The 21,483-nt window shown below is 44.6% G+C and overlaps 1 protein-coding gene across 1 annotated transcript in view; it reads right to left on the minus strand.

The window, feature by feature from the left end:
- ROR1 (receptor tyrosine kinase like orphan receptor 1) overlaps positions 1-21,483 on the minus strand; it is a 155,687-nt gene that overhangs the window by 3,278 nt on the left and 130,926 nt on the right. Inside the window, exons 5-8 of the mRNA XM_071749930.1 lie at positions 11,864-11,991; positions 10,354-10,671; positions 8,338-8,583; positions 3,521-3,732 (exon numbers count right to left, since the gene is read on the minus strand). Of these exons, the coding sequence (XP_071606031.1) occupies positions 3,521-3,732; positions 8,338-8,583; positions 10,354-10,671; positions 11,864-11,991 (904 nt within the window). The remainder of the gene's footprint in view (positions 1-3,520; positions 3,733-8,337; positions 8,584-10,353; positions 10,672-11,863; positions 11,992-21,483) is intronic.

Below are 21,483 nucleotides of genomic sequence, written 5' to 3' on the forward strand. Positions count from 1 at the left end.
AGGGCTGCGTGCCACTTCTTCTCCCTGTGCACCCTTCTTCCAAAACTAAATTGAGAATTCCTTTTTACCCTCTACACAAGATCAGATAAAAGCAGTGAGCATGAGATATAAATACATACAGGAACCATCAGCATTTCAGCAACCGCATTTCTGCTCTTGGCCTTGGGCATTTATGGACCTAAAATTGAATCTGACTAATTTCAGGAATTGAGGCAATTTGCATACTTTAAGTCCATGCTGAAGTGTTTTCTGGCCAAGGCCTGGAGTTTGAGCAGAAATTTTTCTTAAGAAAAACTCTGTCCTTGTAGCAAATCCTTCCTTGACTTTGCTCTTAACCCTTTAACATCCAGCAGAGACTTTTACTGCTCACACTTGACTGAACGTTCAGTCCTGAAACATGCAGGACAGAGGCACCTGGGAAAATGAGACAGTGAAGAAAATCAAAGTTTTTGAAAGCTGCTGTTACTCTGGGCACACATATTCACTCTTCAGCCACAAAGAAGCTGTATTCTTGTCAGGCATTAACATCCACAAGTGCTTGTAACACCTACACCCAAACTCACTCCTCAGGATAGCCACAGGTAGTAAGGCTAATGAGTCAGGAATCTAAGTTTTGGGAATCAGTGTGAACATCAGCATTTGCACTCCTGAAATAATGGAACAGCAGCTTTACAGTGGCACTACAGAACTGGTATTTAAAGAAAGCATTTTAAAAAGAGCATGTTAGAAGCCAAGTCATTCTAATTGTATTGACCACTTATGACTGTTAGATAAATACTGCAATAATAACAACCATAATAATGATAATAATAACAACAACAACAATAATAAAGCCATTGAAGCAGTCAGGCAGTAGACTGCACGGTGATGGCAGGAAATTAGCTATATTGTTGAGGAACAGATGGTTTATATTATCCAAATCCTTTAGGCTAAAACTTGTTTAGGTCTGGCATATTGTAAATTATATTTTAGTAATGAAAGTGAAATGACCTCTGTCTGACCTGAGGCTTGGGTTCCTCTGTTTGAACCAACAGAGTGGAAAACTATGAAAGAAAATGAAGTCATAAAGTTTTGGCAGGAAGGGCTCATTTCAAGTTAAGGGGTTATAAATCTGCTTTGGTTTTGTTTGACAAGTCTTTGTCATACATGGGTGTACAAAATGGAAAGGAGTGTAAAATACACAGGAGGCAGCAGGCCAAAGTAAACTGAGTACAAAGGGAGAGCAGGAAGAGCAGAGCCCCCACCTCTGTCTCTTTATCATCCGCCTCCATCAGGTGAGGGACGAGATGAGCTGAGTTTATTGTATTTTTTGAAGGCAATTAAAAGCCCTTAAAACCCAAAGAGGCTTTGGGATGAAATGCTAACATTGTCCTCTGGATGAGCAAACACACACCTGGAGCTTGAAGCTTCAGTGTGCATTCCCCCAAAGCTGCCACGAACGTTGGGCACGGCGCTTAAAAACAGGACTCGGCTTCCTTTCTTTTCATATTTTGTTTGAAAGGCAAGCAAAACGGTTGTGACAGGCCGAGGCTGGGATTCCCAGTGGGAAAATACACCATTAGCATAAAGAAGATGGGAAGTTTTTGGCAGCCTGTGGCTTGGAACATAAAAGGAAAGCGGTGGGGTCTGCGTTTGCAAACATTTCTGGGCAAGTCCCTGGGTTGTGCGCGGGAGGCGTCAGCGCCTCGGCAGCCTGGCTGGAAATTCTGACCTCACTGCAAGGATCCAAACAGTCCCACTGCCTCCTGTCTAGCCAGGATTGTGCCCGAAATATCTAGGAGAATGAAGGACCAAGAAGCAGACCCAAATTTACCAAAGTATTCCGTGGAGCTCGGATGGAAGGCGGGGTTTTGATGCTCGCTGAATTAAACGGTTTGGGTGCTGTTACCAACGTTTTGCTAAGGTGTGTGAGAGCTGAAATTCAGGACTTCCAAGGAAAATGAAGCTAAATCCACTGGGCCAGTGGAAGAGGGCACTGAGGGGGTATAATGTAACAACAGAACAAATCCTGCCTTAACACTCTGCAACCCCCCAACCCAACAACCCCCCTGGCACCACGCGCCAGCAAGGCTCTTCCAAACAGGAATCCAAGTCTCCCACAGTCTTCTGCTCTTTTTCTGAGCTGGAATTTTCCCTCTCCAAGAATTTTCTTTGTCTGTCCCTGCTGCACTGAGCCTGTGCTTCCATGGACACGAGACAGCACCCCTGAATGAGTAATCAGTGCCTGGGTGGCACAGCTCCATCCATCCATCCATCCATCCATCCATCCATCCATCCATCCATCCATCTATCCCCACCCCTTGTATCACACTCCCTATCCCATGGGATAGAGCTACTGCAATAATTTTCCCCAGGTTTCTACAAATAACACTTTAATACCTAATTCTATATACCTGACATTTAAGAGCATGCAATAGCAGCCTCCCTTAGCTGCTGCATTGAACTTAGGAAGAAAACTACCTCAGAGTTTACTCTGAGATGGAGAACACAGCTCCTGAAGTCCAAGAGCAAGTCCAAGTTTCCTGATGTGGATTGATTACTTCTGCTGAAAGAATACCCACACCTGCAATACTAGAAGGTTAGAATTCACATTTTTTTTTATGCTATTCAATGAAATCAGACTTTGGATTCACTTCACTGTATCATTTTCAAACAGAAATAGCAGCTTCCTCAAAGGTATGTCTGACATTTCAGGTACCCCAGTCGACACAGCTCCTATCTTCATCACTTGCAGATATTCATTTTCACTCTGAAAAGCTTCATATGAGCAATCTCCACTGGCATGCTGTGAAAAACAAGGCAAATCCCCTTTTTTTTCCAAGCTTATTCTGCCTGCAGGTGGCACACGGCATTTGCAGCCCTGACAGGGGGGATGCAGACAGGGCTGTGAACCACCTCCCCTCCAACAAACAAGGAACTGGAGTTTAATCACCCCTCAAACTTAAATGATTGGTTTAAAAACTGTTCCCCAAACCTGGGACTATGGGGAAGCACAACACCAGCAACAAGAGCCACCACATGTCAGCTGCAACGGCCACAACTGTGGGGGGATTTTTGAGGCTGTTTTGCTGCTTTTTATCTGAGAGAATGGGTAAGCCTGAAAAAACACAGGGTGAATCTTTTCAAAGGGATCTCAGCTGAGTGAAAGAGGACAGATGGCAACAGCAGACCTGTGGAAAAACTCTCTTGAGAAAATGCTGAATCACATCTTTCTCTCCACTACTCTCCAAGTTGGACGAGGCCCTTTAGAGCTGCTTCAGCAATGGACTGCTTGCTCTGTTAAAAAACAAAAACCTCCAGCTCCCAGATACACAGACAAACAGCAATTACCTGCAGGTCCAGCACCCTTGCTGTGCTGCTGCTGCTGAAAAAAATCCTCCCAAAAATTACAGCTAAAGGCACCACCAAAAACCCGTGGGTTGGAAATCAGCTCAGTGGCTCAGCACAGAGCTGCTCAAAGTGTTTCAAACCCCCTGTTTTTTGCAGAGAATGAGTGTGGCAGCAGCAGTGAGGGATTTACCTTTGGTTTGTAGGCATTGAGCATGGACATCTCCACGTTTTGTCCTCTGACATGTTTGGGCTGTCTCTGAACAGGAGGGGAGGAGGACTTCTGATTGTTGCGACAGATGCAGATGAAGAAGAAGAGCAAGGCAATGGCCAGGGGAATAGTAACACTTGGCACCAGGATATACAGGATTTCCATTTTATTCTTTTCCTTGGAATCCTTATAATCTGATTCAGAAAAAAAAAAGAAAACAACAAAAAAACCCCAATGAATGAAGTAGCTCACAGAGTCAGACACCCCTGGTGTTAGAAGCATTAAGAAGAATAAACCATCCAGGTAGTACTAGTGCCATCCACCTTGAATGCTGTTTTATTTCCTTAATATTAACAGAGCAATTAATTTTGTTGAGGAACAATTCTGGAAGAACACAGCATGGCCAGGAACAATTTCCCTGCAGCAAGTCAGTGCAAACCTACTTGGGGTCATTAAATACTGAGCTGACCCCTGTGAGTGGCCATTGCTTGGGGTGAAAGGAAGCAAGGGCCTAAGACAGGTCCACAGAGGAGCTGATTTCTAAAACAGCTTCTGGAAGAAAGGCTCTGGTGGGATTATGGACTCCTTATTTTAATATATCTGTGGGGTTTTGGTGCTATAGTTTCCTTAACTATAAGTGCAGAAGTAGGACTGGGGACTTTAGAGCAGAAGAAATGGAGAACACCTGGGAAAGGGGAGGATATGAATAGAAATGGCAGGGTGCAGTCCTGGTTTTTATCCCAGAAAGTCAGGAAAGACGTTTCAGAAGCCTAAACACAGACAAAAGGTGTAGGATAACCTTAAAAAAAAATTCTCACATTCTGAGGACTTGCTCTCAACAGGCTTAATGGGAACACCCACCCCACTACCACCCATTACACCACCTGAAGGCCACAGCAATGAGAGCTGAAAGCTGGAGCATGGATGGAAAAAGAAGGATCCAGAAAAGTTTGGGAAGCCAGTTTAGTTCCCACAGTGCACATGCCAGCTGCAACAGTTCCTCCCTCCACACACATTAATTTTAGAAACAAGAAAGCCTCTGCCCCTGGTGTCCAGCACAGTGTCACCAGGACATCCTGTGTCCCCTCCCTCCAGCTGCCTCTGCCTTCCCAGGGTGTGCTGCTTAGGAGAAGGGATAAGACAGGGATTTGGGGAGGGAGCTCCCATCCCTGTGGTCACACAGCATTGCCAAGGACATCCCATCCCATCCCATCCCATCCCATCCCATCCCATCCCATCCCATCCCATCCCATCCCATCCCATCCCATCCCATCCCATCCCACTAGAATGCTCCAGGCATGGGGACACCAAAACCTGCTTTGCCCTGGGGCTTCCAGGAGCCTTCATAAAGTTCAAGGTGGAATTAACACAGGGATAAAACCACTGCTCCAGGGCACCCTGAGAATTCTGAGGATCACCTGGAGCTGCAGGACTGGTGGCTGTAACCTGGCATCTCCCAAGGGAGATGGTGAATGTCTGTGGCAGCATCAGGCTTGGAGGACTCTGGCAGAACAGGGAATGTTTTCTTACTCCCCTCCAGGGTCACTTCAGTTTGTCTGGCTGTGTTTTCCAGGCTGGATTTGTTGAAATCCTTAGCGGCCCACACAGATATTTTTATGCATTTAATTAAACATAAACTTGATCTGAAACTTGGGTTTGACTCAAGCTGTGACAGAGGCAAAGTTCAAATGGTTCTGGATGTCACTTTGCATAACCCCTCTCCTCTTCCAGGCCCATGCTGTCCTCCTGCTCCTCCCACACTCCTTTTGGACCATTCTTTTTAGATTAAGTGGTGCCATCTGGTTTTTAATGGAGAGGAGAGGCAGTCCAAGTATTTCCACAGCCTTTGGGAAACACAAGAGGACTAAAGGGGAACCCACAGCATGGACCCAGTGCTTAAAGGGGGCTACGAAGCAGCTGCAGACTCCCTGTTTCCAAGGATTCCCATGGACAAGACAAGGGGCAATGGGCACAAGTTGCTCCTGGGGAGATTCTGATTGAGCACAAGAGGAAAATTTTTCACTCTGAGGACAGTCAGACCTTGAAAAGGTCTCCCAGTGGTGGATTCCCCTACTCTGGCAAGCTTTGTCTCAGCTCGATGGGTGCTGAGGCATCTCACACCAATATTAGAAGGGTGGGATCAGATGATCCTTGAGGTCCCTTCCAACCTGACATTCTGGGATGCTGGGACTTGCTGGGGGTTTTCTTCATGAGCAAGGACACACAATCAGTGCCTTTCCCCTCTCCTTCAGAACCTTCTGGTGTTTGCCTTTGCTAAGCCTCACATTGCTCCATGTTTCACACCTTCCTACATCCAGGAAGGATGGATCCAGGCTGCCAAACTTTTAGGAAATGGATCTGTTGTGGCTCAGGAGCCAACTGAAAGATACAGTTGAAGAAAGCAGAAGAAAGCATCAGCACGAGGCAGATGGGGACCTGGGCACTAGTTCATCACCTGAGCTATTCCAGTCAAAGGGAATTATTATTCTTATTAAGTAGCAGCCCCTGCTGTGTAGCCTCATTAGGTTAATAGGTTTCTTGGGAGCCACCCTAATTAAATCCATTTCCCATCTAGGCAGGTCCTGGAGAGACAGAATGCACAATACTTATTAAAATGTGCTTGAAATGGCTCTTTCAGCCACTGCAAAACCAGGAGAATGCAAGTCCCCTGTGGTATTTGGGTTTTAATATGGAGATTAGCATTTAACAATTAAATTACTCCTCACCTGATAGAGCTCTATTTGTCTGTATTTAGAATAAGAATGCCCCAAACCCCAGCTGCACAGCAAGGACCATTTAAGGCAGTGGTGAGAGGTAATTAAACCCCTTGTCAGGAATTCCTTGAGCCAGCCAGCCTATCTCATTTATTATCTACTAAAACATTCAAACCAGAGCCTTTTGCAACACATCCAAAAGTGTCCTGCTTGATTTCAGATCAAAAAGATGGAGCCAGTCCTGGGCTCTCAGAGCCCATCACAAGGAGCCTTGGCAAGCAGCAGCAAATCTCAATCACCCAAACAGCCCCAAGTTGTAGAAAACACAAAATGCAAAAGGCTGAAAGGTCAGGCAGAGCAGTGGAGGACAGAAAATCCAACAGCATCACTGCTGGGGGACATCTAGAGACCCCCTGAGCTTGCCCCAGAGCAGCACCTCTGGTGATGGAAAGCCAAGGAGAATCCTGCCAACTGCTGCTCAGATAGAAATTTTGGTGAAAAAAAAATTAAAAATCTGAAACAGGGCTGAAAAAGATCTCCAGAACAGTTGATGCAGATTGATCCCTTCTTGGGTAAGCAGTCTATCAGTGTGCCTAATTAACAAGAAAAAGAACTGAAGTTAATTGCACTGAAATAACAGCAAGGGAGATGCAGGGCTCTAAAAAGCATGGATGGATTTCAGAGATGCAGGTGATACAGCCCAGACTGTCTGCCTTTTGCCTCAGCTCCTCTTTCAGTTAGAACATAATTTAGATCCCATTTTGGCATCGATTCCCCATCTTTCCATTAACTGGAAAAGACTTTGGAGCAGGCTCAGAACATGTCTGGCTGCAGGAATGTTCATAGCCATAACCACAAATAATTGAATTTGGTTCTGGCTATCAAACTCTAACATCAAAAGGGATCTCCTTTCCAAGGGGAAAGGTAACATTACTGTGACAACTTGTAGGCAACATAAAATTTGGTGTGAAACTTTGTACAGTGAATTTCCAGAACATTTCTGGTATGGCCATACAAAAACCTCTATTTTTTTTTTTTCTCGTGATACTATCATTATTTTTAATTTTAAATGCAGATGAAACAATATGGAATCATTAGTTCAGGTCCCCCAACCACTTTCCCCCAGGTCTGAGAATAAAATGAGAGCTAAATCTCCGTTTTTTTTCCATTTTGCAAACCCAAGATGCAGTCAGGGCAGTTTTGTCAACTTGAAACACAGCTAAGAAGAGCTGGTGAGGTCATTTCTATTTTTAAAACAAGGCCTGAGCTGTGTTAAGTGAGGTTTGTATCTGTATTTATTATATATTCCCACTTTACTCTGCACTTGTGAGACCTCGAATAACGTGTCCAGGTCTGGTGTCCCCACCATGGGAAGGACACAGATCTGTTGGAATGAGTCCAGAGGAGCCAAACAAAGATGATCCAGGGGCTGGAGCATCTCTGCCATGAGAGGCTGAAGGAGCTGGGATTGTTCAGTCTGGAGAAGAGAAGACTCCAGAGGGACCTTAGAGCTGTCCCCCATCCCTGAAGGGAACCCACAGGAAGGCTGGAGAGGGACTTTTCATCAGTGTCCAGAGACAGGACAAGGGGAAATGGATTGAAACTGCAGGAGAAGAGGTTCAGCCTGGATCTGAGGAAGAAGTTGGTGGTGAGACTCTGGAACCCTCCCTGGAGGTGTCCAAGCCCAGGTTGGATGAGGCTTGGAGCAACCTGGGCTGGATGAGAGGTGTCCCGGCCCATGGCAGGAGGTTGGAGATGATCTCTAAGGTTCTTCCCAACCTCAGCCATTCTATGATTATTATATTATATTTATTATATTATATATATTGTGTTATATTCATTTGGACTGCAGAGCTGTCCTGATGGTAACAGCAGCTGGGGATGCTGGGGCTGGAACACGCTGCTGCTTCAGCACCTTCTGGGCACTGCTCAGATGTTCCCTAAGAAATATTTTCATGCCACCCAGAAATGCTGGAAGGTCTCCTTGGGACAAGGATGCTGTAGCTCCCTCAAACTCCTGTTTTGCACCAACCCCCCTCCCCACTGATTGTTCCAAACCAAAGGGTAAGAAAAAAGGGCAATTACCGCAGGCTGGGACGTCACAGAGTTCAGACTTGAAGTTCTCATCTAAGGTGAAGCACCACGGGGCATCCTTCTGGTTGCCTGGGTTACGGCAGTAGGAGTGTCCCCCGTTGAGCTCGGGGTACCTGATGGCAGTGAAGGTGTGAGTGTGGGGGTACTGGGAGTTCCAGGGTTGGCACTGTCGCCCCGACCGGGTCACGCTCACCGTCCCTCGGTAATCCACTCCTGTGCTGTTGTAGCATTTGTGATCTGGAGAAAAAAAAAAAACCAAAAAAAAAACCAACAAAAAGACCCCAAACAAACCCAAAGCAATGGTTGGTGGGGGCAAGATGCCAGCAGCCCCCAGCACACTGCTGCTGGCCCGGGGCTGGGTAACCCAGTTTGGGAGCACGGGCTCCCAATTTGCTGCGGCTGTAAGGCTGGGGCTGCTTTGCATTGACATTCCTGGGAGGATTTAAAGCTTATGCTTCTGTAATGAAACCAGCTTATGCCAAGCATTTTTAATATAAGATACACAAAAGAAGTAAAAACTACAGTGGGAACCTGAATCCCAGCCATTATTTTTCCTGTGAAGGTGGAGGATTTGGTGGAGCCGTGTTTTATGTTTGACTGTTCAGATGTCTGAGGGCTGGGAACAGCCCAGCCTGATCAAAGAGCAAGCTCAGTCAGTGCCTAAAATTAGGCCAGGGACCCAGCCCTATAAATGTTCCTCCTGACAAGCACCCATTGGTCTGGCTGAAGCACCTGCAGGAAGATGAGGAGGCTGAAGTTACCCTCAAATTCTTCCCCTGTCATCGTTTCCTACCTTCTATTCATTAAAAAAGACCTCAACCCAACACACAGGGTGCAGTGTGAGGCCACAGGCAGCTAAAGAGAAAACTCAAAAAAATTATTTTTTTAATTTCTACCCTCAAATTCTTCCCCTGTCATCATTTCCTACCATCTATTCATTAGAAAAGACCCCAACCCAACACACAGGGTGTGGTGTGAAGTCACAGGCAGCTAAAGAGAAAACTCAAAAAAATTATTTTTGATTTTCTACCCTCAAATTCTTCCCATGTCATTGTTTCCTACCATCTATTCATTAGAAAAGACCCCAACCCAACACACAAGAGGTTGTGTGAAGTCACAGGCAGGTAAAGAGAGAACTCAAAAAAATTATTTTTGATTTTCTACCCTCAAATTATTCCCCTGTCATCATTTCCTACCTTCTATTCATTAGAAAAGACCCCAACCCAACACACAGGGTGCAGTGTGAGGCCACAGGCAGCTAAAGAGAAAACTCAAAAAATTATTTTTTAATTTCTACCTTCAAATTCTTCCCCTGTCATCGTTTCCTACCATCTATTAATTAGAAAAGACCCCAACCCAACACACAGGGTGCAGTGTGAGGCCACAGGCAGCTAAAGAGAAAACTCAAAAAATTATTTTTTTAATTTCTACCCTCAAATTCTTCCCATGTCATAATTTCCTACCTTCTATTCATTAGAAAAGACCCCAACCCAACACACAAGGGGTTGTGTGAAGTCACAGGCAGGTAAAGAGAGAACTCAAAAAAATTATTTTTGATTTTCTACCCTCAAATTCTTCTCCTGTCATCATTTCCTACCTTCTATTAATTAGAAAAGACCCCAACCCAACACACAAGGGGTTGTGTGAAGTCACAGGCAGCTAAAGAGAAAACTCAAAAAATAATTTTTTTAATTTCTACCTTCAAATTCCTCCCCTGTCATCATTTCCTACCTTCTATTCATTAGAAAAGACCCCAACCCAACACACAGGGTGCAGTGTGAGGCCACAGGCAGCTAAAGAGAAAACCCAAAAAATTATTTTTTTATTTCTCCCCACCCTCAACCAGCCAAGAGAGCAGTGTAGGAGCAAGGATAACTCCAGAGCATGGAGCCTGTCAGCTTCCAAAGCCCAGCATTAGCTCCAACTCCAACATATAAGCCCTTCCAGCCTTTTCCCTGTTGTTTTTTGTTTTTTTTTTTCATGGAAGCCCAGACTGTTTCCACTTACTTTTATTTATGGGATCTGCCATGGGGATCCCAATGCGGATACAATTGACGGCTTCGGGGCTATCTGGCTGGGGAAGATCTTCACAGTTGGGCAGCTTTAATCTCATCAGAATCATGGGATTAGATCTTGCAAAAATATACTCTGTCTGACACAGGACATTTTCCAGGATTTCACACTCATCACGGCACAGGTCCCGGGGCTTGGGAGCTGAGGAGGTCTCATCACAGTAGGGGAAGGCGTAATGGCAGAGGGAAGGGATAGCAAACTGGGAGCATTTATCTGACAAATGGCTGGAGGTGCCAATCATGGTGAAGGCAGCTGTAAAATATACAAAAAGGATTTCACTTCACCCATTGGGAATTGGATTCCTGGGCTTTTGCCTCCCCAGCACAACCCTCCCTCCCCAGCAATTGTTTTCAGATGTTCAGGTGATGGACGGCGCCTTCCAGAAATAGGCAGCACTAATTACATTAAAAGTTATTAACAATGCTGATTTGGCTGACAGAGAAAATACAGCTGGTTTTCAGCCTGGGATTAATGTAACCAAAACCCCAAACCTAATTATACTACTTTTTTTTTTTTTTTTTTTTTTTTTTCTTTTCCCCTCTCCAAGTAATTTATAACGATTTGCAAAGTCATAAAATATTTGGATGCCTTCTACCCAACAGGTGAAAACCCAAGTCCCTGCAGGCTGCAGGATGACATTACCAGTTCCTTTGTGAAAGATGACAGAGCCCATAATATTCCAAATGACTTTCCAAACAAAAAGGCATGAGATTATGAACTGCTGGCTGTACAGCAACCACTGGCCTTCCCTGTGAGCAAGGCAAAATCTTTTTTGCAATGCTGACAGCATTTACAAAATGAAGGAAGGACACTGTAGGGGAAGAGAAGTTTGGAATATTCTGACAGCAAGACAAATTCTGAATATAGACAAGATGAGACTATGATCTGGCCAAGCTCTTATGTAAAAAAACAACAGAGAAGTATCATAATATTTATGAAGCTTCAGCTCGAATTCAGCCCCCTCCTCTCAGCACAGCATCTCCCATAAAAATTATGAAAAAAGGCTGCTTACAAAACAGATTCTGCTGAATTATTTGTGCATAAATTGCCTTAGGTTGGAGCAGGTTCACCTTCTTCCAGCACCTACAGCTCTCCTAAATGCTGCCTACATGCAGCCACCTGAAGATCAACTCGGTCTGGTCTCTCTCTGCTTTCTAAACCTGCTGAGGAAACCACGCTGCAAGGCACCCTATCCCAGACAGACCGATAGACAGCCCATTCTCCTTGGAAAACCCCTTTTTAGGGTTTTTGGGATCAGCAGAGCCATGGAGGCTGCTGGCATCACCACTTTTGATGACTCCCTCCACCGACACCGCACTCACGACGGGTCCCGGCGTGAGCTTTGTGGTGGGAAACTCACAGCAAGAGAGGCTGAAAAACAGAAGAGAACTCACATTTGCTTTTTTTTGGAGGGGGGGAGGCTTTTTTTGGTTTTTTTACCCACCTGTAATCTGATTTTCTATTTCCCCTTGCATGTGCAGAGACTCCATGTAGATGGTTCTGTTGCCGATGAAGCGCGCGCAGGCGATGCCCCGGTAGGGCTGGCAAAACCCATCCTCTTCATACTCATCACTGAAACCCATCAGAAACACAAAAGCTTGAAATGTTTCACATGGAATTTTTGCAGCAAAACACCCTCCCTGGGGTGCTGCCCCTCCCTTTGTGTTGGCAGCAGCCGACCTGATTCCTTCTGGGTGCTGGAGCCCACCTCCCGCCTTCCCCTCCAGCACCAGCCTGGGAGAAGGGATTTGAGGGAGGTTTGAACCTTCAGGAATTCCCCTGGTGCTGCAGGTCCTTTTCAGGGTCTCCCAAGTGTCACCCCAAAATGGATAGAAGAACAAAATTCTTATTGTTTTTAATTTATTTCAAAAAAAGTTATTATTTATTAAGAAAACTTCTGCCTGGTAAAACCAGGTAGTGGGATTTCAGGTGAGGCAGAACCTGAATTAATGTTGGATGAGATTCCTGGTTTTGCACGAGGGTGAGGGCTACATTCAGGAATGCACCCAATGTGACTAAAGAGAAAACATAAACAGCCTGAGAAAAAAAAAAACACAATGAAATTTCTGTTTATTTAAAGCAGCTAACGTGCTGTTTTCTCTTTTTGAACCAAACTTGGACTTCATGTGGATAAACACAGCAGGAAGGTCATACTAGCAGAGACAGAATTCAAGTTGTATATAGAAAATCAACTCCCTCCCAGCAGTGATACCCTCAAAACAGGAAATATTTCTTCAATGTTCCCTGAGTGTGGCAACAGCTACTGCTGAAACAGAACCAAAGCTGAGGCAGGAGTTAACCAGACAGATTTCTTTCGTTAGGTGCTTTGCTTGATGCAATATAGGAGACATTTAATACATAAATCCAGATGTGAAATTATTTGCCAATATTCTTCAAACAAAGTAAAGAAAGGAAATTACTAAACCTCTGAAGACCAGCCCAGTCACTGCTTATTTTGAACTATCAGCAGTTAAGTGCTGGCACACAACAGAGACTTTTATGGATGTTTTGAGGAGGGCTTTGCATGTGTGATCACTGAAACATGCACCCAGCTGCATGAATCAGCCTTTTCACTTTCTTGCTTTGAGAATCCACTTGGAGAATTTGAGATCAAATTTCTGGAAGGGCCCACACATCACTCCTGCTCTCCTTTGGCAAAGGGAAAAGCTTCATTAAAATTTGCTAATAATTTCTTTGCTGTTACCCACCCAAGACATCTGCTATTTGGCTCTCAAATCAGGAAGATTTATACTGGAATATCCCTAAGCATGATCCCAGCTGGGTAAGCAGCAGGTTACTTTCTTTGGGTGCTTTTTTAGGGAGCAGAATTCATCCTCCCTCGGATGCCCAGAGCCCAGCAGTAGAATCAGCCTGTGCCCTTAACAGGGAAAAATCAGAGCTTTTTTTAATCAGCTCTGCCCTTAGGTTTGACAAAAGCCACTTTCATCCCCTCCTGAAGACCTGGGCTGGGGAAGCTTGGAAATGCAAATCCCATTGAGCCTCTTTGAAGTCACCCCTTTCATTGTGTGCAAGGCCAGCCCTGCAGCCCCACTCCCCAGCCCTGCCACAGGCCAGGGCCAGCTAATGGGATTAACCAGGAGCAGTGCTAAGATTGCCTTCCAGGACACCCCTAAACATCTCCAGACACCTCCCAGCTCCACCAGCCCAGGATTCAGGGTGTGCTGTTTGCCAGCTCCCAGGGAGCAGTGGGACACTGGGAATGAAACGCAGTGATTTCTGACCCTGAGGGAAAAGTGGAGTGGGAGAGAAGGGGTGGTGGAAATGGGAACCTCCTTCCAGGGGCAGCTCACACCACCAGAAGCATCCAGGCTTCAGTGGGTGATGGTTTCAAGATGTTCCCAAAGTACATTGCCAAGGCACCACCTTTAAACACTTGGTAACCGTGAGGGCTGGGAGGCTGAGATGCCAACACAGACACTCCCCGTGTAACACAATACTCCCAGGTGTAAACACAACCACATCCCTGTGTTTCTGCATGGAGTCTCAGCCCTGATGAACAGATTTTTACTCCCTGGGTCCTAGCAGAGAAGAAACAGCTGAAACCTCAACAGAAAACCTACGGTAGCTACAGCAGGCTCTGGAGGTCAGGTCTCCATCTCCTAAATCAGTAACTTCCCCAGCAGGATACAATTAAGTAGAATTTAATTCTTTTTTCTTCTCATTATGGACTTTTAACTCAAGAGACTGCACCCAGCAGCAAGTTCTTGAAGGCAACCAAGCCCTGCAGCTTGAGCACACAGCTGGGCAGAGAAGACAAAACCAGGAGGAGTGAGATGAACACCTCAACAAAACAAACCCAACCTCCCTCTGAGGCTCACCCCTGAACTGAAGAAGATTTAAGTGCAAAGCCAGGATTGGCAGTGAGCTGGGACACCAGTTTACCTGCAGAGAAATGCCCTGAGGAGCAGGATTTTGGAGATAAATCTTCAGAAGTTGAAGACTGGAGAGGAGATGCCACCACCTCTTCCCCAGGGCTGAATGCCACAGAGGTAAAGCAGGAGAGGAGGAGCAGACACTGCTCTTGGAACTGGTTGGGAAACCAGCTCCATAATGGGGCAGAAGAATAAATCAAATGAAAGGAAGCATCAGAGCATGAGTGAAGGACTCCAGAGACACAGGAGGATGTGGTGCCCTGGTCCTTGCTCCCAGAGCTGCTCTGCTGGGGCACAGGGATAACCCTAAACCCAAGAATGCCTGGTGCAAGGTCATGCTTCTCCCTTTTACCTCTCACTGAGGCCATCCCAGTGGCTTTCTTGGTGTCACCTCACCCCAAAGAGGTTTGGTTGGTTGTTTTTTGGTTTTTTGTTTTCGTTTTTTGGGGTTTTTTTTTTATGGAAGATGCAGCAATGCAATCCCTCAACACATTTGTCATTTGCTCTTTGCTGCTAAACCTGATGGGGATGCCCTGTACCCACCTCATCCAAATGTGTCCCCTGTGCCCACCTCATCCACTTCTGCAAAATCCTCTGTCCCAGAGCACTTCCCAGCAAGCTGCCTTTGCTCTGGTTTTCCCAGTTTTTTCCTACATTACCAGCAATTGCCCAGATCTAAACAACTCTCCCAGCAAACATCACCAATGGGGCCAGGAACTGCCTTTAGTAAAAGCTTTGTAACCAGCTTTAGCAAGGGTTCCCTTAGAAGTATTTCATAAAATAATAGAAAAACAGAACCTTGTGAGATTGTGCTGTATTTATTTTAACAGTATCCAGTGTATTAAAAATACATATTCTCAAGCTGGTGTAATTGTGTGGTCATTCCTACCAAACCCCATGGATTCATTTCTTTCTTCTTCTCCCCCCTTTTTTTTTTTTTCTTTTGCTTTAAGGATTTGAATGAGTACCCAGTGAGAAAGAATCATAAATACAGTGCACATTTTGATATCTTGAGTAAAAAAAAAAAAGAAAAACCAACACCTCAGACTACCATAGCACTAAACCAGTCTGTCTAAATAATGGACATCCAACAGCATTGCTGGGAAAAGGCAGCCAAGAGTGCCTTGTTCAGACAACCAAGTGCTTTATAACCTCTTCTTCCAAAGAAAAAATTGCTGCTTGATGCAGGAGGACAAGAGAAGTGCAAAAAGAGAGCTCAGCTCCAGGATGGGGCTGAGGAGACTCTGGTGCCTTCTAAGAGCTGCACCAAAAGGCTTCACCTTAACCCTAAAATCATGGCCCTGCAAATCTGCAGCCTAAACCCAGCATTGGGGAGTTGCTTGAAAAGGGAGCTGAGTTCTAAATGAATGCTGATAGGTGCCAGCAGGAGGGATGAAAGATGGTCAGGAACACACTCTGCTGTTCATTAAAAGGTGTATCAATAAATTATTTTGATTATTACATCCATCCCGTGCACCCCCTGTGCCTGCATTAACACTGTGTAAATTATTAGTACGTTGCTGAATAAACTGTATTTTGTTCCCTCCTCATTTCCCAGCTTCACCCAGAAGAAAATGAAGAGTTTTTTCTTTTTTTTTACTTGGCAGATATCCCTTAAAGCAAACAGATGAATAATATTCTGTCAGACTTTCCAAAGAGCAAAACCCAGTTGCTTGGGGCTCGCTTTGAAAAGGGGAACATACTGGCTCTGCTTCATAACAATATTTCAGGACTGTGAGGGCTGCATTTTACTCTGAAAAAAAAAAAAAAAAAAAAAAAAAGAATTGCCCAGCCCCTCATGTCACTGTGTAATTTAAGGAAAAGTTCTGGGTAATATAAGCTATTGCTGGTTTGACACCCCTTTAAAGTCACAGAGCAGCGAGGGCTTGAACACTTCACTAGAAAAGCCCAGGCATAAAATTAAAAAAAAAAAAAATTATAACGTTATTTGACATCATCAAATTTACAGAGTCCCTGAGACACCTGGCTCCTAAAAATAAGAATTAAAAAAATTCAGCATGCAAATATGATCTGCCTAAGTAACCAAGTTAGTTGTCATCTCCCATTTCAGCCTGGATGAACACGATGCCTCTGGTCCTGAGATGGATAAAGCAGCCCAAACCCATGGGACTTTGGGCTGGTTTGCAAGTGGGATGGCAGCAAGTGGCCCAGGCTAGTGCTGAGGCCACATTATGGCCCCTGCTAGACCTGGGACATACCAAATCATAGAATCAATCATAGAATCCTAGGGGTTGGAAGGGACCTGGAAAGCTCATCTAGTCCAACCCCCCCTGCCAGAGCAGGGCCCCCTAGAGTACATCCCCTAGGAACATGTCCAGGTGGGTTTTGAATGTCTCCAGTGAAGGAGACTCCACAACCCCCCTGGGCAGCCTGTTCCAGGGCTCTGTCACCCTTACAGTAAAAAAATTTTTTCTGATATTCAACTTGAACCTCCTATGCTCCAATTTACACCCATTACCCCTTGTCCTATCACTGGTCACCACTGAGAAAAGCCTAACTCCATCTCCCTGACACTCACCCCTTACATATTTGAAAACATTGATGAGGTCACCCCTCAGTCTCCTTTTCTCCAAACTAAAGAGACCCAGCTCCCTCAGCCTTTCCTCATAAGGGAGATGTTCCACTCCCTTAATCCCCCCAAAAAATCTTACATTTACTCAAAGATAGTGATCCCAGCATTTCTCAGGGCTGCCCATCACTGCCCTCCCCTCCCCTCCTCCAGCCCCTTCTGCTGGGAGGATTTGGGTGCTGAAAGGAGGGAGGTTTGTGCAGAGACAGGAACAGGGCTGCTGAGAGCTGACATGTGTTTTCTGCTAACCTCATCTGGGCAGTGCAGCAGCACCCACCCTGCTGCAAGCTTCATAAATGACATTTCTTGTGCAACCCAGCCCTTGGCAAGGCTGCTCCAAAGCAACCACCCTCTGCTTTTCTTTGTCAGCTTCAGGAATTTTCAGTGTCTCTATCAAAATGACTCCTCTGGGGGGGAAGCAGAAGCTGCCTAAAAAAACCTCAATAAAGGTGGCTGTGAATTTGAATTAAATATTGACCCAAAAGCAATAAATGAGCTGGGGGGTCAGTCTATGTGACTGACTCTTTTTTTCTCCTCAGTGACACTTCAGAACCATCTTTTCCCTCCCCAAACTCCTCCTGCAGAGTCCATGGGCATTCCTGCAAGGAGGGCTCAAGCTGGTTGTCCTGGCTCAGCAGCTGCAGCTGGTTAGGGAACAACCCTGGGAGCAGCCTTTGGATCTTTCTTGGCACATTTCTTACATCCTTAGTCAGGATGAACTGCAAATCATCTGCTGGGAGTTAGGGAAAAGGCAGGAAACTTCTTGCTCTGAAGTTCTGTTTGACAAAGGTGAGGTTGGGAAGGGTGCTCTGGTCCCTGTTTCTAGTTGCAGAGGAGAAAAAAACCCAAAATGGTTTTGAAGAGCAGTCAAAAAAAAACACCTCCTCCCAAATTCCCTCCTGGAGCTGCAGTGATCTCCCTCACACCCCTTCCTTATCCTCCTCTCATCAGGCATTAAACCTTTAGATAAGGAGTTGGTGGTGGAATCACCTCCAGCTTCACCCCAACAACTGGAATCCCAAATGTCATCAGAAGGGACCTCAAGGATCATCCAGTCCAACCTTTCTCTCCATGTACCATCCCAAAACTTTGTCCCCACCATGCTCATGCCATTCCCAAGACCATGATGATGGTCAGGGCTTCTGGAATACACAGGAATGAACACCATGACAGTACCAAAAATTCAAATATTTCATCTAACTCCACAGAGACAATTTTTAAACAGCATTAACACACAGACTATTTAAATAACAAGAGAAATTATCTTCATTTTCAAGCTATTTCTCCACCCTATGCATTTTTTTTTTCCCTTTCTCTCCTCTGGAAGGACACCCAGATGTCCCATTCTGCAGCTGCCCTGCTTTATCCCCCTGGTAAAACTACTGCAGATTGTTCTTTGCCTGGGAGGGATTTGTACAGAAAGCAACATCCCCCTCTTTCCTGGGCCTCAGGACACTTCAAATACAGCTTTGAACTATTCTGAACTGACAGAAAAACTTGTAAGCACCAAAAGGCAACGTTGAACACTCCAAAAATGAGTTGCAGGGTTTCTGCAGCCTATTTTCTCTCTCACTAACTCTTTCCTGCTTTACCTATTTTCCTGAAGTTACAGCTTCATTTCTGCTCCTCCCTCCCCTCTCCTTCCTTCTAACATTTAATTTGTCTTCTCTGACTCAAATAGGTCTTTCTTCTGGTGACCTAATATTTTAACCTTCAGCATGATGAAAACCAGACTTCACAAACCTGACACTTGAATTAAAAGTGAAACACATGCCTCAGCACAAGTTAATTAAAAATAATACCTATAATGTCAGCTTGTTTAAACTATTATTTGACCCAAAATTTGCACCCATCTGTAACTCCTGCAGCCCACAACTGCTCCAAAAAAATGACAATAACCACCAGAAGCAAAAATGACCTGCAAAAATTCTGCAGTTCCAGGTTCTTTTAAAGGATCCAGTGGACAAACCTATTTGTCATAGAATAGAATCCCAGACTGGTTGGGGTTGGAAAGGACCTTAAAGCCCCCCCAGTGCCCCCCCTGCCATGGTCAGGGACACCTCCCCCAGCCCAGGGTGCTCCAAGCCCCATCCAACCTTCAGCACTGCCAGGGATGGGGCAGCCACAGCTTCCTTGGGAAACCAGTTCCAGCATCTCAGCACCCTCCCAGCACAGAATTTCTTCCTAAAATCACATTTCAATCTCTTCTTCCACTTTAAAGCCATTCCCCCTCCTCCTGTGGCCACAAGCCCATGTAAAAAGTCCCTCCCCAGCTTCCTTATAAAGCCTCTGTAGGTCTCCCTTTTTTTTCTTTCATTTATTTTTTTTTCTAAACAACTTTCCTAGGAGTTATAAAGGTAGGAACCCATCATTTTTCTTGCTGATGAGCAGAATGGGGGTTGCTGGCTTTAAGAGCACAAGATTCACCCTTTGGCCAGGGGAAGCAAACCCATTTTAAGCCTTTAGTTTTACTGGAAGAATTGGTCAAGTTTAACAACTGTGAAAACATTTAAAGTTCTCAGAACTTGCCAGGTCTATCAGAAATTCTGCTCCTCAGCTGGGAGCAGCCAATCTGCTTTACAGGGCATCAGGAATTATATATTAAATTATATATATAGATATATATTAAACTGAGAATGGCTGGTGAAAAAGATTGCTTTCCAAATAAGAAACTCATTCTTAAACAGGAGTGAAAATTGCTTCAGAAAAAATTAAGAGCTGGGCAGCCCTAACAGGGATGGGATCAGGCACAGGGAACTTGTTTGGGTTTTATAAATAAATTTTGCCTTCCTAGGTAGCAGTAAAATACTGAGATTTGGGTTAATCTCCAGAAGGATGCTTAGCCCTAAGCTCCAAAAATCCTGGCTGTGTAAAAATGGCAGCTTCCTACTAAAAATTGGGCCAAATCCCTTCTAAAACTTTTGTTCTTAGAGGAAAAAAAAAATAGGACAGTCCCTGCCTTTTCCTCCCACCACCAAAAAAGAGCCAACATTTTCTGGCAGCATCATGAAAAGAATTAAGTAAATTACAGCCTCTTCTTTAAAAATTATTTTTGGTCTGGTAACCAAAGATGGAAACAGTTTTTTGGGTTTTTTTTTTGAAAGGGTCAAAGCTTAAAGTGTTTGAGCAACTCCAAGCAAAGCCCAGCTTGTTGGCAGTAACAGATAATGCCCCTGTGCAGCTTTTTTTCACCAATAATTGGTAATCAAGGTGAAAAAAAAAATCATTTTCCTCCCCCTATAACTAGCACCATTTTTTTAAAAGATTCATGTGGCAGAAGAAGGAAAAGGTGCATATTTTTCTGGATTTGCCCAGATTTGCAGGAAATGTAATTTTTTTATATTTACCAACACACAAACCCTACCCAACTGTTTTATTTAGGTTTATTATACTACTCCCATGTGTATAAAATTGAGAATAATAATTCAGTTGGATTTTGCATTAAAAGGAATTATGCTAATTGCCTCTGTGAATGGATCACATATTTCTGAGACCTTTTATATGTGAATATTGGGGTGTTTTGATGGGAAGTAAATTCTGGGTATTTACACCACCCAACTGTACCATTTGTCAGTAAGAAAGTCTGCCAGACTTCCTACCTGTCTCAGCTGAGAAGGGTGACACCAGAATTTCAGCTGGAATTCTAAAATTAATAGGTATTGATAAGGTTAGATCCATGATATTTATTATATCAATGCATTCCCTAGCTGGAAAAATATTATTTAAGATAACAGAACTGTTTCTAGAGCAGTGTTTGTTTTAATAAAGTCTGGCTTGGTATTCTTTTGCTCTTGTACTGGTTTTTTTATCTTTGAGTAGGTGAAATGCTGGTATCAATATTAATACTTATCACAGGCTGGTGATATAAAACATGTATTTTACAACTCCATAAAAAGAAAATCAAATGAGGATTAAGCCAAATATCATCTAAAAAGGCATGCCCACATACCAGCTATGCAGCAAAGGGATTTACTCACAGTGTGGGAGAAGAAAATCAGAAGGAAAGCTGGTATTTATGTACCACTGCTCCTTTTATCCAGCTGGGGAACTTTATTTTGGCAAGGCCACCACTGCCTATTTTATCTCCCCCCCCCAAAAAAAAACCCAAAACAAAACACAACCCTTGATGCCAGTGCTGGAGCAACATTCCTGCCTTCCTCTGGGGAAAAACCCATGGAGCTCCTCTGGGTTTACCCCCTGCACAACTGGGATCAGACTTCAACCACTGCCCCAAACCCAGCTCCTGACACCAAGCAAACATTCCCCAAATGATTCCTTCCCATGTCTCAGGGCTGGAATAATATTTCCCCTCATCTTTTGTTCCATACAAAGCTGCAAAAGGAAGGGCAAATCCTCACCTGCTCCTCGTGCCCGGGGATGTTGTGCATCCCACGAGGAGGAAAAAATTGACACCAGGGACTTTAAATAAGTGCTGACATTTACTGTGAGGTGCTAAAACCCCAAAAGGGGCTATCACAGAACTAGAATGGGTGCTGAAACTAAAGAAAAGGCTTTCAAGGTGCTGTTGAGACCAAGATTCAGAGGTTCTGCTACAATTCATGCTCCACTCCAAGGTGGAAA

This window comes from Heliangelus exortis, chromosome 8, assembly GCF_036169615.1.
Source record: "Heliangelus exortis chromosome 8, bHelExo1.hap1, whole genome shotgun sequence".
Lineage (NCBI taxonomy): Eukaryota > Metazoa > Chordata > Aves > Apodiformes > Trochilidae > Heliangelus > Heliangelus exortis.